The sequence below is a fragment of the Pleurodeles waltl genome, chromosome 3_1 (assembly GCF_031143425.1).
Source record: "Pleurodeles waltl isolate 20211129_DDA chromosome 3_1, aPleWal1.hap1.20221129, whole genome shotgun sequence".
In the NCBI taxonomy this organism is placed as follows: Eukaryota; Metazoa; Chordata; class Amphibia; order Caudata; family Salamandridae; genus Pleurodeles; species Pleurodeles waltl.
Window position 1 is genome coordinate 364,901,548 of NC_090440.1, and position 18,362 is coordinate 364,919,909.

The 18,362-nt window shown below is 45.7% G+C and overlaps 1 protein-coding gene across 1 annotated transcript in view; it reads left to right on the forward strand.

The window, feature by feature from the left end:
* Positions 1-18,362, forward strand: part of TRPM7 (transient receptor potential cation channel subfamily M member 7) — a 1,269,618-nt gene that overhangs the window by 662,705 nt on the left and 588,551 nt on the right. Inside the window, exon 19 of the mRNA XM_069222535.1 lies at positions 6,922-7,065. Within this exon, the coding sequence (XP_069078636.1) occupies positions 6,922-7,065 (144 nt within the window). The remainder of the gene's footprint in view (positions 1-6,921; positions 7,066-18,362) is intronic.

Genomic DNA, 18,362 nt, shown 5'->3' on the forward strand with positions numbered 1-18,362 from the left:
GTGCGTCACAGAAGTGTGGCCTCACGCTGGTCTTTTTTACGGCTACATGCTGGTGAGTTCAGGCTGTGTGCAGGATTGTGGTGGGGCATATCCCCATACTTTAAGAGAGACAGGAGGAGGAGAAACACACAATCTCGACGCCAAAACTGTCTGGCCAGCTCATGCACAGACTACGACCCGTAGTCCACAATTAGAGTTCCCTCAGTACTGTTAAGACCAACAGGGATAAGAAGAAACCCATTATCTCTCCTTGTGGGGTTGTGCGTGAACGTATCATTCCCAGACACAGGGATTGGAGTGGAAGTATGTTCGAAAGTGGGGCAGACGCAGGCCTGGCGACTGGAGGATTGGCACCCAGAGGGTCACTCTGATCTGAGATGATGAGACAATGGACATGGCAGATGATTCCCTCCTGTAGGCTCCTGGGTCCCCCACTGACTTCCCCGTGTCCATGCTAAGGGATGATGGTGACAGTTGGGGCAGACCACTCCAAAAAATTGCTGCATAGCACCTATATCAGGGTCTTTTCATCACAACTAAGAGCAGGCCCTCTGTTGAAAACAACAGTCATAGAGCCATGTGGTTGGGAGACGGAGAATAATTGTATGTACAACTGGTTTATGTCCAGCAGATTAATGAATAACTGGGAACTGTTACCTAGTGAAGCGTGTGCATTGCTGTACCTGATATCATGCAGTAAGTTTACTATAAAGCTCCAATCTTCCTAAATGAGGTCTATGTTATGAAACAACACACGGTGGTGGCCTAATGCATTACTAAAACATTTGTTTTATATCCTATTTATATGCATTAGAGAATACTAATTTGAGATTATGCTCTTGCTTATTGAATTAAATGAAGGCTGGTGAATGGTCTGTTTCCAAAAGGGCTGTGAGCGCGTGCCCTTTTGTGGGCTTCCACTTCATGTTATTCTGAGTGAATCGACCATAAAGGAGAAGCGCACCCTTATGGTGTTCCACAATGCAGTATAGAAGGTGGTTGGACCATATTGGTGCTTCGGAGTAGAGGTAGGCTACAAAGGTGTGTACAGCGTACTGCCAGACAAACGCTGGTCCTTGTCATAATCATGCATTCAACAGTTTGGAGTGGTTGCATAGGTTAATAGGAGTACTGTTGCCCTTAGGCTTTGGTGGAAGCTTAGTCCACCTTAGCAGTACTCTGCACCTATGTTTTGGAGCTTCCCCACATCTCTTCATAATAGCAGTAGCAGCGAGAACCCTGCTTCCTTCTGAAAGGGAGTAACAGCCCTCAGCCATCCTCTGTCCCACACCCCGGCAACATTTTAAGCGGTAGGCATTTCCATGCTAAGCTCTTCAGAGGATGAAGCCAAGCGATCTGTATTCTTCTGCGCGCGCGCGCGCGTGCTCTCTCTCTTAAGAGAGAGAGAGAGACAAAACAGAGTAGCAGCCAGGATATAGAAGATGCTAAATTCAATTTATCTGACAGCTGCGCTGGTTCCTCTCCCAACATCACTTGTGAACACAACTACCACATTCCATGTATGATCAAGAATGTTAATTGCATTTAACCCAGTGTTCAGGATTGTTATTCCACAAAGAGAGAAAATAACTTTTACCTACCACTGCCCCTGTGACAGTCCATTTTTCATAACTGTGAGGCTGTGGTGTCTGCTCACATTCTTTCCCCCCCTTTTTTAAAAGAAAGTAATTAAAATGTTTTAGACATTTATTAAAAATAAAAATATAAGGAAATGTGACTTTAGGTGGGTATAGGTTAACAATGTTTATCTTGTGTTCTCAGACGCTCAGAGGGTCATTAAACACCCTTGAAGATGAACTACTCTTGGGACTACTTGAAAACCAGCCTGAACACTGTTCATATTTCTAACCCACAAGAGAATTTAAAGTAGGAAGAAAATTGTAGATCTCTAACAATTTTATGATTTGCGTCTCATTCGGCGGCTGGTGCAATGCTGCTGAATCCTCCTGAATTTGAGCATTTGCATAGAGTGCACCTAGTCAAAAGGCAGTGGAGCGTTGCACACGGTAAGAGCAAAACATAAAGTCAAAAGGTAATTGGAGACATGGCTCTTGCAGGAAAGCACCCTTTTTGGCATGGTTAGCCCCCACTTTTTGCCTGGTATCTGATGTGATTTCGACTGAATGTGCACTGGGTTCCTGCTAACCAGGTCCCCAGTGCCAGATCTTTTTCCCTAAATTGTACAATTGTTTCTCCAAATTGTCTCAGCCTTTAGAACTCTCTGTAAGTCCATAATAAATGGTACCCCTGGTACCCAGGGCCTGGGTTACCAATGAAGGTCCCTAAGAGCTGCAGCACGAATTGTGCCACCCTCAGGGACCTCTCACCAAATGCCCACAATGCTGCCATTGTAGGCTGTGGGTCTTGGTGCAAATAAAAGTGAAAACAGGACCTGTCACGTCTCACTGTGGGCCAGGTTCACCACCACTGCATTGGATATTTGTAAGTCACCCCTATAGAGCGCTTTATACCACATGTGAGGACATATCTGCAGGAGCAGATATGCCCCTGCTATGTCTTTGTTGATTCTTAGACATAGTAAGTGGGCAGGGTAGCTATTATAAGTACATTTGCGGGACACTGGTCAATACGATTTTTCCAGCTACATGATAGCTTCTCTAAACATAGAGATGTTTGATATCAAACATCTTGTATTAATAAACCCTCACTGATTCCAGTAATTATTAATACATGCACACAAGAGGGCACCTTAGAGGTCCCCCTGAAAACCTAACCGACTGCTAGTATGTTGACTGACTGATCGGAACCAGCACAGCCATCCTAGACAGACGTCTGACCTGAGGTGAGGGCCAGCGCTCTCGGAGGCTAGACACAAAGCCTGCTCTGGGTGGAGGTGTTACCACCTCTTCCAGGTAGGATTGACATTCCAGGGTGGGAAGCTTCGAAGGCCCAGCCCGCCTTTGTTATGAGACCCAGATCTCTCCAGATTGCAGAGAAGACCACCACCCTGGCCTGACCCCACTGCTTGGCGCAAAACAGAAGAGTAAATTAGTAAGATCAGGAGGTGTGCCCACATGATGCCGGGCCCACCCCTCAGGTGGATCGGGTGATGTGAACATCACTTTTCAGATTCCTCCATCTTGGTTTGGACGGAATTCATATTTTAGGGTCAGGGTTATGCCCACTTCCAAGCGGAAGTGGTCATTTAGAGGGTGTGGTCACCCTAAAGGTAAGCAACCCATTGACTGCTACCTAGCTCTCCCTGTAACCCCCCGAAAGTGAGTATTTATGTGGCACCACTGAACCCAGGAACTCGGATTTGACAGATCAAGAGAAGGACAAAGATGAGTCACTGCCTGGCACCTCTCTCAACAGTCGCAACAGAGTGACTACCAAAGCCTCGGGTAGCCTGCCAGCATCTCACAAATCACAGTTTGTCTTGGAATAAAGAAGCTACTTCCCTGCAAACCGCAGGCACTGAAAAGCAGAGTCCAGACCACCACCTTGCTGTTCCCCAGTCCGACAGATGCCGCAGATGACCAGGAGGATGTACCCCTGTTTGGGAGTACCAGGACTGATTCCCCACTGAGTGTGCTGACGCCAGGACCAACTGGAGCTGTGCAGCACCAATCCTAGGTGTACTGAACGCCCTGCACTGAGCACCAACAGTGAGAGTCCATTCTGTACTCCCACTACACCAGGTCCAAGCTGCTTTTGAACCTCAGCACCACTGAAACCCACTTTGTATGTGTCCCAGCAGTCTTGATTTTGCCACTACCAGCTGTTGGCCCACAACTGCGAGGAACATTTTTGTGCACAGAGCCCAGCCACCCTATAAACTCTGCACAGGAGTCGCCCAGGTCCAGAAGAACTGGCTGTACCCCCTTGCTCAAAGACCTCTTGCAACCTACGCCCCGTTTGGGAGCTCTCAGACTTGTCCCCAAGATCCCCTTTGCAGCCTGTTTCCAGGTGGTCCTCCTTTTCCGTTGTGTGTCTTGCGAGACCTCACCAGAACTCTGCTCCTGGTGGAATTCAGGGAGTTCTCAATGAACTGCTGGTAGTTTTTTGGACCTTGGGCCCCTACGTCTCTAAACCCAGAAGTTGAACCCCCTTGAAACGTACTTACCTTTATGCATCGTTTACTTTTTCTTCAATAGGATTGCATTGTGTGCAAAGGTGCACAGGTTTGAACTCTACTTATATGAAAGAAATAATAACGAAAGCAGTACTTACACATTTACAAAGTTTTTGCTTTCAAAACCTATATAAAAAGAATTGTTATTTTTCTAAATTGGTTTGGGATTTTTTTTTTTTTTTTTTTAGTGTGTCTCAGATATTGCCTCTTTGAGTACAACAAATGCTTTGCACTGCCCCTTGATAAGCCTAACTGCTCGCCCACACTACCACAAAAGAGAGCATTAGTATTATCTACTCTTGCCTCAGTCAACCAATTAGGGATTCACTGGACTCTCTGCACTGTGTACATTTTGTAGTGCACCATATAGAGAGCCAGCGTCCTACAGCTCTCTTTTGAGACTGGAGATGAGCTATTACTTTGTGGTGATTTAGTGGTGTATCTTCTTAAATTTTTCTAAATTGGAACATAATTGGAATGGGCATGGATGTTTCAGATACCAGCTGAAAAATAAGAGAAGGCCTCGTGCTTTTTTTCTTTTTTGTGCTTCAGTTTCTCTAGCCTGATGGTATCATTGCTGGCGGTGTTGCAAGATCCAGATACACGAAGGTGCTTGTTGTGATGTCTTGGTAAATTATACAGCTGCTTGATGATGCAGGCTTGAAGTTCTACCAGGGTGAAGGTGATATGTTCATATTTCTTCTAAATTCTGTTGAGTCATGGTGCGCCGTTTAGGATGCCCAAAGGAGTGTGTGTGGTATTGGGGGGGGCTGAGGTCTTGGGGGAGGGGGCAGTTCGAGGTCTGGGGAATGTGGAGCAGGATGTTGACACCATCAAGGTGTGAGAAACTTCAATAGGAGTACTCCTGTGCGATGGCGAGTTTTATTGTGCTGCTACGTGTTGACTCCGTACTGCACCAAAAGTGATGGTATGGAGCCGCATATAAGGGCCATTCCACATGCTGTCTTGCATTCCATGCTTTCTGATGTGGAACCAGAGCTCTCCTTCCAATTTTTTCAGTTTCTGACAGTTTGCCTAACTGTTAGTACACTAGTAGGATGATGCTCCCTCTAAAGCCTGCAGAGTTTAGTGGGCAACTGCAGGAAGCAGATGCCATTCACAGACCTGCTTAAGGTGTGCCTTTAGTGCTTTGCAACTCTGAAGCCGTAAAGTAAGTTTGTTCTTATGTATCCTAAGGAAATCTGGGAATGAAAGGTGAAGCTCGGCATTACTGAATACATGAAGAGGTAGCACAGGTCTCACTCCCACTTCGAGTTGAGAGCCCGGTCTTGGTCCTGAGGCAATTCCTGTGAACAATCCGCTTCTAGCAGGAACTCTTCATGTATGTCAAAGTCCATGCAGAAGTGCAAAAAGACAGAGTAATACTCTACCCCTTTCTGCCATTTAAGCTCCAAAGAGAAGGCACAAGAGTGCTAAGATGAACATCGCACCCTTTTGAAATTTCTGGTTTAGAATTAGTTCCTCAGGCTATTTTCAACCCCACAACAAATAGTGGCCTTCAAGAAATCCATGCTACAAATCTTTGGTGCAATTCTGACTCCCTCTGATGTGCCCTTTGGGTCCCCACCTGTTAAAGGGGGCAGGTCTAGTTGGGTTGTCAACGGTGAGTCCTCACTCAAAAGGGTTTGTCTTCTTTGGACCCACTGCTAGGCCCGTACCTACTTCAATACAGACTTCCACACCGGCCCGAAGAACCATGCCGGTTCCGGGTGACAGTACTGACCTCACTGGTACCAATTTCGACGATGCCTGCACCTAAACCAGTGTCAGTCCAAAGTTGACTATTGCATTACAAAATCACGAAAGAGCAACCAGCGACTTCGGCGCCTAAGTATAATCCGACACCTTTTTTTGCTATGCAACTATCAGCAGAGGCTCCATTCTCTTTTTACCTATTTTTCTGACCCTGTACAAGAAACACATAGGGTCCCCCATGAAACCAATGATGAGGATGAGGGGTGGGCTAACCCCCCTCCTTTCACTATACTTCTGTTGTACTGTCCTTGAATTTAGAAAGTGCTAGTGGGCGAGATGCTTCCCCCCATCTTGACTCTCCACATAGGCAAGGATAGGTTAAGGAGCTAGATCTGTGTTCGCGCTCCATTGAGACAAAATCAATCAATCAATTAGGAATTTGTAAAGCGCACTACTCACCCTTGAGGGTCTCAAGACACTGAGGAGGGGAGTGGGGAGAAAGGGAGGGGGAAGTGCTGCTACTGCTCAAACAGCCAACAGACAAAAACAAACGTTCTTTAACCAGAGCCTACCCCATCTGTGCCCTTGCAAAAACATTGCCCATCTAGTTTGCTGCTGCCCAAAATTTAACCAGCAGTGAATAACTTTCTGAATCTCAACATTCAAGGAAAGAGGACTAAGAGTCTGCAACGAGGCAATATTATAGTGTATTAATTTTTGAAAGGTTCTTTATTAACAAATGTGGCTATCTTATGAGCACGATTCATACGAAACTGTACAAACTATAAAATATGCTGTTTTTGTATTCGTTTCATATCTTTTAATTAGTGCTGCCCTTTAAATTTAAATATTTAAAAAAATGTTCTGTAACTTTTATGAAAATATGTTTGTATTGTTGTGTTTTTTATTAATATTACGATAAACTTTGTTATGCTATTAAAAAAATGGTATTTTAGTTGATGATTAATAGTAAATGTTTTATGTATGATTTATTTAGTGCCCAATTGGCCAATATTTTCTGCTTCTATGGTGCATCCAGTAATCGCATGTTTTCTCCAGTATAATAAACATCACATTTTTTTGTCTAGGAAGTCTTTAAAGAAGTAAGGATCTTGGATAATAGTGACACAAAGCATGAACTTGAAATTCAGGCAAAACCTCGAAGGCTTCCAATCATGCGGAAATTTTACGCATTCTATCATGCACCAATTGTAAAGTTTTGGTTCAACACTGTGAGTACTGATTTTTTTTTTTATTTTTTCAAATATGAAACTGAATTCCATTAGGTGTCACCTACTGCTTTCAGAAAGTGAAGTTTCTCACTGATGGATTGACTTTTTTCTCATCAACCTTTGCTTTCGAGGAAGTCTGCTATGAACTGATTTGTTCATAGACACATTTAATGACCGCCGTTATTGGTACTGTTTTTCATGTAGGTCTGACCTTTTTAGGGAAACAAAGTTTTTAGGGCATTTCTCGCAACAAGAGTGATTAAGTACTGATGTTCAACAGGAGCAGGCTGGCTGAATGGAAAAATCTGCTTTATAATACTTAGGTTAGCAGTTCATATCATATAATTTTACTGTGCTGGATTTGTCAGAACAATAAGATTATGTAGGTCATTTAAATAGATTGTATCCCATTTTTGCAGACACTAGTCTTTACTGATCAAAATAGATTCAAGAACATCTAGTACCTTTTCAGGGACCTCAAAGTCACAACCAGTGCTCTGGAATGCCCATTAGTCCTATCAGTGGACCCTGAAAAGGTATTTGATGCTCGAAGCTGGCAATACCTACCAGTAATAATGAACCAAATAGGGTCTGGGGACTACAAACTCTGCTGCATTTACCTACTGTCTTTTGGTCCCACAGCCAGGGTCTGCAATACGTGTTTCTTTACCTCTTTTGACGTACACAGAGGAACTTAGCAGGAGTTTCTGCTATCCCCAAAGCTTTTTGCGATATCTATGAACCCCTAGCTGCCAGGATGAGTGCAGAGGGGCAAAGTCCTAGAAGATAACGGACACGTCTTCTCACTCCAGGCGGACAACTTCTTTGTTTTCCTGGAGGATGGGATTACTGGAATTGCCCATTTCCTAGGAGCCCTTAATACTTTAGGACAATATAATGCCTCATCGGAAATTGGCCCTCAAGGTAAAGTGTTCTGCCGGGTGTGTTCCCCTTTATCCCTCATAAGACAGAGAGGCTCACTGGGCTCCAAACATTTGTTATTACTTGGAAACCATGATTGTTCTAATACCTATAGGCAAGGTTTATCACAAAGACTCTGATGTATTGGAGGAAAATGTGGACAAGGTGGTAACAGCTTCGAGGAGATGCACAACCCTTTGGCAATCATTTCCCCTCTCAGTCATGATCCTTTCAGCCTTCTCCAAAATGGTAATGTTTTCCTAATTGTTATACTAATTCTCTAATCCCCCTGCTTTGGAACTGAGATAATTTTCAAAGGAATTGGAAAAATTGCTGTCTGCCATGATCTTTGGTTTGGAAAGAGTTGGTAGCATTAGCTATGCACATGCTGCTGGTGGAGGAGGGAGGCCTCGGTGTATCTAATTTAGAGTTTTTTTTTTTTTTTTTTTTTTTTTTTTTTTTTTAGATGCAGAACTCCAGTGGTTGGCAAGATGGATGGATAAAACACATAGAGCTCACAAAATTCTTCTAACTAGAGAGCTGAAGGGTTAGCTGAATAAACAGAAAGCCCAAAAGGGACTGATTCATAGGGGAACATTTTTATTACTGCGGGTGGCATTGAAGTGCTTCAAAAAGTACTTGCAACAATCTCACCCACTCCTGACTTATGCTCCATCCAAGCCTTTGATGGGGCTTAGGGGTCCACTGACATATTAGACGTTGAGAAATTCAAGTGATTTGGCCACAGCTGGAATTGACACAGTTGGGGGGGGGGGGGGGGGGGGGACTATTATGCCTTGGGCACCTTAAGATCCATTCACAAATTGAAAAAGGTGGACAGGCTTCTGGCAGGCCAGTTCCTGCAATAAGAGGCTTTAAAGAATACATTTCACAAGCTGTGGGGCATTTCTTTGGACAAACCATAAACATATCAAGTCCTTCAATTACTATACATGGTTGACAATAGTAGGGGTCAAATAACTTAGTTGGATTGAGCAGTGATCAATCCAACTAAAACTGACTTAGATAAGCTTGACAGATTTAGGAAGGGAGCTACAGGACAGTGAATTGCAAGCATTCCTTCAATGTTCACACTAAGTAGCCAGAAATTACTGCTATAAATCTGCCCGGGTCATTGTCACCAATCAAACCTACCTAAGTCCCAGAAAAATCAAGAAGATTTTTGGGACAGCATCCTCTTCTCATACCAGGTGTTCTTTGAATGAAGAAGGGTTTTTTACCCATTGGTATGGGAGTGCCCAACATAAACAATTTCTGGTGTGGATTCACTGGCAAGTTGATTGAGTGTTTAACTCTGTGGATAGCCTTCTTGCCCTTTTTGTGCTCCCAAAGCCCTACTAATCTATAAATCTAGCCTGGTTGCTGTGATGGCCTGGAAATCCCACATGCTCCATCTCCTAGTTAGGTGGGTACAGTGGTTGCTGAGGTGGGTGGAGGCGGAAAGCATGACTTCACACAGATGAGAGAGTAATGAAACATGTAGGAGGCTTACAGCATATATGTGGGATTAAGTGCTAGTTTGGTTTGATGGTCCGGGGCAATTATCACTCACCGACTTACTTAGGTCACATGGACTCCACACAATCTAACCCTTGTCCATGTGTAAAAGGTCTTGCAGTAATACTGATTAGAGATTGAGCATTATTGCTCTTGACCTATATTCTTGATTTAAAGTACATGTGACGCCATACAGTTTTCTGTAGCTTAATAATACTGCCCATTTTTGTGGTTCAAGGGAAGTGCAGCCTAACGGCCCCACTCATATAAAGTTACGCTTGGATGTGACAGCCAGACCTTTGTGCTGACATACTGGGAACATGTGGAGTGCATGTGAATGTGATGTGATGATAGTAGCAAGATTCAGTGTTCTGGTGGATGTCTGATTGCTGGGACCATTGGTATCCATTTTGGCTATATCCTGGTTTGACATGACACAAGATTAAGAGTAAAATAGAGCTTCCCAGACATTCAAGGTGTATTGCCCACATTCTTGGAGCAAAATGGGAACAGCAAGACACTGAATTGAGAGAGAATGGAGACAGGGCTGCTGTTAAAAATTCTAGTTGGACTGTTCAGCAGGGGATTGCGGAATATTTCTGAAGCACAGCCATGCGATTGATGGGGTGGGGGAGGGGGGCTGCGTTAGCAGATTCTGTTATGTTTGAGGACATTTCCAAGCAAGACCTGCTCTTTTCACTTTCCCTGAAAGCTACTAAAGGAAGGCTCATCAGAAAGTTACATCAGGAAGGCTCATGACAACCAAGTGCAGAGGGGTCAAAACTAGGATTGCAGCTGGGGAGAATGTCCAAGAGGAATCACTGAGCCATGTTCTCAGTGTGTGGAGCAGCCATGAGGGCTGACTTTCACTGGGAGTGCAACTGGTAGTGACACATGCCGTGGGGGAAGGGGGTGGGGGGGGTCACCCAGCATCCTTGTGTGTGCCATCGGGCGACATCTGGGATCTCTGATGCATGACCATAAGGACTTGTTCTGCCTTTCTTTGACTTGCTGCATGACCTTCAAGAATCAACAATGCTTTTGTAGCAGACGGTTTTGCTCATGTCATGGAAGGTGTAACTAAGAAGACAAGTACCTGCTTACAAAGCCTGCTATGCTGTTCATTCCCAGCAGCTAGAGAGAAAAAGAGGCAAGGCTACTTCTTGCAATTCTGCGACTACAAAGAGCAATACCATACTACTGTGTCAAGCTGCATCCCAGCATAATAGTTAACATGGATTCTGAGATCAAAGACTTAGAGGCTGTATCTTTAACTCCTAAAGTTCTCTAGTATTGTATCTTTCAAAGATTCACATGCTTCTGTCTTCCCTGTCATAATGGTGAGAGTCCCACATTAATAGTTCATGCATTAGCATTAATACCTCATAAAAAACAAAAGACATTGGTAGCCAATTGACATTGTTTTAAAGCATCTAAACTTCAACCAGTCAGAGCATTACCTCTGAAGCACTCATCCCAGCAGAGCCACCATACCTCAGATTTCAAGCACAAGTGTACAATAAGAAGCAAATAAGGGCTATAAAAATGGTGAGCTGATTAGTCCTTCTTCCTCTCAAACAGAACACTGCCACCATTTCCTCTGCCCCCTCTCCACTTTACAAAGAACCATAGAAGAAAACTCATCCATCGACAGCCCTATTGATGAAAGTTAACCCTTTGATGACCATTTTGACATTGAGGATTTAGTCTCCTAGACCTGTGACGCCCTCCACGTCATTGATGAAGACTGCAATGATTGCATCATCGTTGTCGACTAGACCATCTCTGATGACGCGGGTATCACCGTCGATGACATGAAAAACCACATTAGATATTCTGTCGTCGGGGATTGCTTCTGGGGCTACGTCCTCGACTCTGTTGATGGCCTCTTTAGCAACCCTGTCAATGGTTACAAAAGTAGCATTTTGTATCTCAACAAAGGGCAGATCCTCATCTTTGAAATGCAGGAGTCAGGAGACGGAAGTCTATTTGGCCCAGCTTACAGCCCCTCCCAACTCAATGTAAAGTGTCAGAGGGTGAGGGGCCAGAGCAGGAACAGTCTGTACGAAAGTACCCATTTTGAGATATATATATATACATATATATATATATATATATGAATGATACAAACTTGACTGTGTGTGCTGGGATCCTACTAACCAGGCCCCAGAACCTGTGTTCTTTCCCTAAACTGTACCATTACTTCCACAGTTAGCACACAGCTAAACACAATTAAGTCCCTTGTAAAAGCTACCAGTGGTAAGGAGGGTTCCTAAGGCCTGCAGCATGTATTGTGCCACCCTAAGGGATCACTCACCAAACACATGCGCACTGCCATTGCAGATTGTATGTGTTGGTGGTGAGAAACCCCTCCCTGGGTGCCGTGCTCACACACCACTGCCTGTTGCATAGGTAAGTCACCCCTCTAGCAGGCCTTACAGCCCAAAGGCAGGGTGCACTACACCTAAGGTGAGGTTAAGCTGCATGAGCAGTATGCCCTATAGCGTCACTGTAAGTGGAGTGTGGCCATATTGAGTACATGGGCATTGAGTTTGTCATTACGATCTCCTCAGCTCCATGGTGGCTTAACTGAAGACTGGGAAGATTGGTATCAAACTTATCAGCTCAGTAAACACACACTGATGCTAGTGTTGGATTATTGAAAAATGCACCCAGAGGAAATCTTAGAGATGCCCCCTGAATTTCACTCATCTCTCTAGTGTGTGTGGCTGACGGGCCATGCCAGACTGCCACCACCAGACAATTTTCTGACCCAATGGGGTGAGGGCCTTTGTGCTGTCAGGGGTCAGGGACAAAGCCTGCTCTGGGTGGAGGTGCTTCACACGTCCTCCCCTTGCAGGGACAGCAACACTTGCCAGTTTGCACACGAAGGGTGTCTCCACCCTCACGGTCAGTAGCTATTGGCTACTGTCCTCTGACCCCTGTAATGCCCCTAACTCTAGTATATACGGGCACCCCTGAGCATTGCTTTTCAGATTCCTGGTGACCTAGAGAAGAAGGAGGTTCTAAGAGTCGCACCAGCAATGAATACTCCAAACGAGAACCAACTAGGCCCCAGCCCTACCAGCCTGTCGGCAGCTTCTAGACTCCTGCTAGACTACTCATCCTGCAGGATCAGGGACCTCTCCAAACCCCCAGAGGACTGCCTTTTTATATTGAATATTATTACTTACCTGAAAACTGTTTAATCTGTGAACTTCAAACAAAGTGCATTTGATACTTGAAAGTGATACATTTTTGAAACTGTACTTAATGCAACAAAAATCATTTTGGTTCTAGAAATAAAGTAACAAAGGGTATTGTTAGATACATAAAACATTGGCCTGGAGTTAGTCATTGAGTGTGTGCCTCATTTCCTGACTGTGTGTGTACACCAAATGCTTAGCACTACCCTCTGATAAGCCTAACTGTTCGACCACACTACCCCAAAAAAGAGCATTAGTAGTACCTACTTTAGCCTCTGTAAGGCCTCTGGGAGCCACTGGACTCTGTGCACACTATACTTTACTTTGGTATAGGATATATAGAGCCAGCTTCCTCCATTGGTGGATCAGCGGTGGGATCTACAACTTTGCATTTGGAGGACTACTCAACCAACATCTGATCACACGACTAAGTTCCAAAATTGCCTGTAGATTCAACTTATTTTTTATTTGAAAATGTTTCCAAAGTTTTAAAAGTCCTGCTAGGTCCTTGGTTAAGTCTCCGTTAGCATTTCTTTTAAAATTCTTAAAGTTACTATAGTTGGGGTTAAAGTAACCTGAAGTAGTATTAGTTCCTAAAAGAAATCCCCAACTTTAGGAAAGTGAGTGACTCAGAGAACAGGGTTGTGGAGCTCAGCCTGATCCTTTACCTCCATCTCAAGATGGGCGAGCTAAGGTCTCTCTGCAGACTGCAGAATTAAAACTGGTTATAACCCTAACAAGGTAAAGCTCCAGGAGCTCTTGGCATAGTACTCAAATGAAAACCCTTCTGAGGAGGATTTGCCATCCCCTCAGAAGAGGAGGTTAGGATAGAGGATAACTCCCCACCTCCTACCCTAACTAGGGAGGACAGGGCATCTGTGCCTTTGTCCCCAAGGATAGTACTGACAGCACCTAGACCTCACACAGGTGGGCCAGGTTCTACTGAGTCCACTGAAGACAGCCTTGCTGAAGAGGACAGCCTTTTATGAAGGTTGGCAAAAAGAATAGCTTTGTAGGATAGATTCCTAGCTATAGAGAGGGAGAAAGCAGAATTGGATTTAGCACCCATTAATGGTGGCAGCAACTTAATAACTAGGGACAGAGAAGGATTTTGTGACCCTAAAATCCCCAAAGGTACTGTCCTCGAGTATAAGGATGGTGGTGACATCACCAAGTGGTTCACAGCCTTTGAGAAGGCTTGTGGAATAGGAGAAAAAGTCTCACGGGGATCTCCCATATGGGAACTGTTCACTGGTAAGTGTAGAGATAGACTCCTCACACTCACTGGTGCAGAGGCTGAGTCATATGATCTTCTGAAGGCTACCCTGATTTAGGGCTTTGAACTCACCACTGGGGAGTATAGAATTAGGTTCATTAGGTTCAGGGATGCTCACAAAACCTCAAGCCAGTCCTGGATTGACTTTATAGACTACTCAGTGAAAACACTAGATGGTTGGTCAACTGGGTGTGAAGTGCATGATTATGATGGGCTCTATAATTTTTTATATAAGAACACATCTTAAGTAAATGAAAAGTTGCATCAATATCGGGTAGACCTGGGTCCAATTTCTCCCCAAGAATTGGGAAAGAAGGCAGACCATTGGGTCAAGACTAGGGTGGCCAAGAATTCCACTGGGGTGAACAAAAGGAAGGGTTACTAAGCCTCTCCTGGAGAAGGGTGGCGAGACGCGTAATAATAAAAGTAAAGAGTCTTCTACAAGTCCCCAAAAACTTGCTCAGGATGGCGGGCCTTGAGCCTCTTCACAATCCTCTTGTGAGTACAAAGGTAAGAACTTTGATCCCAAAAAGGCCTGGTGTTTCAACTGTAAACAGAATGGCCTTCAAACTGGAAGCTTGGCTTGTCCCAAAAAGAATCCCCCTAGTACTCACCAGCTATCCCTGGAATAGCTAGTCTCCCGGTAAGATATACAGTGTGCCCACAGCAAATCAGGGTTCACACTGAAGCTATTTTAGTCTCTTAGGGTGGTGGGGCAGATGTTGCCACTCTTGCTGTCTGCCCCCCTAACAAGAACAAATACAGACAGCATTCCTTGATTAATGGGACTAGAGAAGAAACCCTGAGGGATACAGTTGCCAGTGTCACCATGGTGCTAGAAAAACTGTTTTCCCCAGGACAGTACTTGATTTGACAAAACATATCCAGTTACCAGTTCTGATAATGTAACTAAGGTCCATCCCATGGCTATGGTGACCTTAGAATGGGGAGGGGTTAAAGGCCTGAAACGGGTAGTGGTCTCTTTTGCAATCCCAGTTGAATGTCTGCTAGGGAATGATCTGGAGTCCTCATCTTGGGCTAAGGTAAAGCTCACAGCCCATGCAGCATGCTTGGAATGCCCGAGGTGGGGTGTGTAAAAACCAGACCACAGAGTGAGCACAGGGTGAAAACGAAGTGTTGGAACATGGAATAGTGGCCCAATCTTCCAAGAGGAAAGGCAAGAAGACTGGGGGACCAGCTTCTGAACAACAAAAAGCTCAGGACTTCTCTTCTCAGGAAGAAGTCTTACAAACCCCATAGGGAACTGAACCCATGGAACTGGAACCTTACCAGGTTGTGCTCTTGGGCCCAGTGGGACCCTCTAGGGATTAGCTGTGTCAACGACAGAGGACCTGTCCAACTCTTGCTGTCCTGCGACAGCAAGATGTTGCACAGGAAAAGGTAGATGTCAGTGGGTCCCACAGGGTTTATTGGAAGGAGAGGCTCTTGTACACTGCGGCCGAAGACCCCAAACCTGGTGCCACTAAGATAGTGGTAGTGCCTCAATAGATCAGGGAATTCCTCACCTTTGCCCTTGACATCCCCCTAGCTGGGCATCTCGGCCATACCAAAACTTGGAAAGTCCTAGTCAGCCATTTCTACTGGCCCAAGATGTCTCTAAAGGTGAAGGAGGTTTGCAGCTCCTGTTTTACCTGCCAAGCCAGTGGTAATGCAGCTGGCCACCCAAAGTACCCCCCGCCCCCCAACCCTCCCAAATTCCGCTACCATGGGTTGTGGTTCCCTTTGAAAGGGTTGGTGTGGATATAGTGGGTCCACTTGAGCCACCCTCGGCCTCAGGAAACCAATATGTTCGGTGGCATGTGTAGCTGCAGATACACATGCTTTGCATAGTCCGCCGTCTGGTGTTGGGTCGAAGTGTTACAAGTTGTTTTTCTTCAAAGAAGTCTTTTCGAGTCACGAGACCGAGGGACTCCTCCTCCTTTGGTTCCATTGCGCATGGGCGTCGACTCCATGTTAGATTGTTTTTTTTCCGCCATCGGGTTCGGACGTGTTCCTTTTCGCTCCGTGTTTCGGGTCGGAAAGTTAGTCAGAATCAACGGAAAATTCGTCGGTATTGTTTTGTTCGGTATCGAGTTAGATTAGAGTCGACACCGAATCCAGAAGAGCTCCGGTAGCCCTTCGGGGTAATTTCGATCCCCCGTCGGGGCCTGGTCGGCCCGACCGCGTGCAACATCAAGACTGATGGAACGGACCCCGTTCCGATTCTGTCCTAAATGCCACAGTAATTATCCCTATACAGACCAACATTTGGTCTGTAACTTGTGCCTGTCACCCGAGCACAAAGAAGAGACGTGTGAGGCCTGTCGAGCGTTTCGGTCGAGAAAAACGCTCCGAGACCGAAGAGCCAGAAGGTTACAGATGGCGTCCACGCGACAGGGCAACGAAGGTTCGAGGAAGAGGGAGAAGAAGAAGCATTCTCCATCCACGAATCGGATTCCGAAGAATTCGACATCGAAGAAACCGTGAGTAAGACGTTGAAACAAACATCACAGGGAAAAACAGACAAAGCCCAGGGGACGCCACTGCCAACAGGCCATGGCTCAACCCATAAAGTAGGTGACCGTCCATCGGCACCGAAGAAGGGCGAGACGGTGCCGAGATCGTCCGACTCAGGTCGAGACACAGGCACGCAGCAATCTCGGGACCGAGAAAGTGCCGCAGAAAAGGGTCGACACCGAGATAGCGGCACCGAAGCTGCTCGGCACAGAGACAGCGGCACCGAAGCTGCTCGGCACAGAGATAGCGGCACCGAAGATGGTCGACACCGAGAGGGTGCGACGCCGAAAAAGAGGAAAATCTCGTCGGAGCCGAAAATAACAAAAGGCACGGTTTCGGTGCCAAAACGCCCAGCAACCGAACCGAAAGCCAGTTCCTATTCAGAGGAACAATCACTGTCCTCCCAACTACAAAGACACCGATTTGAGGAGGAATTAAAAGAAACAGACATAGATCACACGCAAAAGCGGATCTTTATACAAAGTGGGACAGGGAAGATCAGCACAATTCCCCCAATCAGACGGAAAAGAACACTAGATTTCCAAAACCAAGACAAGACACCACAAGCAAAAGTGGTAAAGAAGGTAACTCCACCACCCTCTCCACCACCGACAACTCATATATCACCGGCACAGACTCCGCCACAATCACCAGCTCATACCACCATGAGCCAAGATGATCAGGACGCATGGGATCTCTATGACGCTCCAGTATCAGACAATAGCCCTGAGTCGTACCGCACTAAGCCCTCACCGCCTGAGGACAGTATGGCATATGCACAGGTGGTAGCTAGGGCAGCAGAGTTTCATAATGTATCGCTGCACTCAGAGCCTATCGAGGATGACTTCCTCTTTAACACCCTGTCATCCACCCATAGCAATTATCAAAGCCTTCCTATGCTCCCGGGGATGCTAAGGCACGCTAAACAAATTTTTAAGGAGCCAGTGAAAAGCAGAGCAATAACTCCAAGGGTGGAGAAGAAATACAAGGCACCGCCCACAGACCCTGCTTTTATTACATCACAACTGACACCAGATTCAGTTGTCGTAGGAGCAGCTCGTAAAAGAGCCAACTCACACACATCAGGCGACGCACCACCTCCTGACAAGGAGAGCCGCAAGTTTGATGCAACGGGGAAAAGGGTTGCAGCACAAGCTGCAATTCAATGGCGCATCGCCAACTCGCAGGCACTCCTAGCGCGATATGATAGAGCCCATTGGGACGAGATGCAGCATCTCATCGAACACCTCCCAAAAGAATTCCAAAAACGGGCAAAACAAGTGGTTGAAGAGGGACAGAACATTTCCAACAACCAAATCCATTCTTCTATGGATGCAGCAGATACAGCTGCAAGAACAATAAATACTGCTGTAACAATAAGGAGGCACGCATGGCTGCGCACATCCGGCTTCAAACCCGAGATACAGCAGGCAGTGCTTAATATGCCGTTCAATGAACAACAATTGTTTGGCCCAGAAGTGGACACTGCAATTGAAAAATTAAAGAAAGACACTGATACAGCTAAAGCCATGGGCGCACTCTATTCCCCGCAGGGCAGAGGCACATTTGGCACATTTCGTAAAACCACTTTCAGAGGAGGGTTTCGAGGTCAAGCCACACAAGCCAGCACCTCACAAACAACACCGCCTACCTACCAGGGACAATACCAAAGGGGAGGCTTTTGAGGCCAATACAAAGGGGGCCAATTCCCAAGAAACCGGGGAAAATTTCAAGGTCCAAAAACCCCTCAAAACAAGCAGTGACTCACAGGTCACTCAACCCCTTCACACAACACCAGTGGGGGGAAGACTAAGCCAGTTCTACAAATCTTGGGAGGAAATAACAACAGACACTTGGGT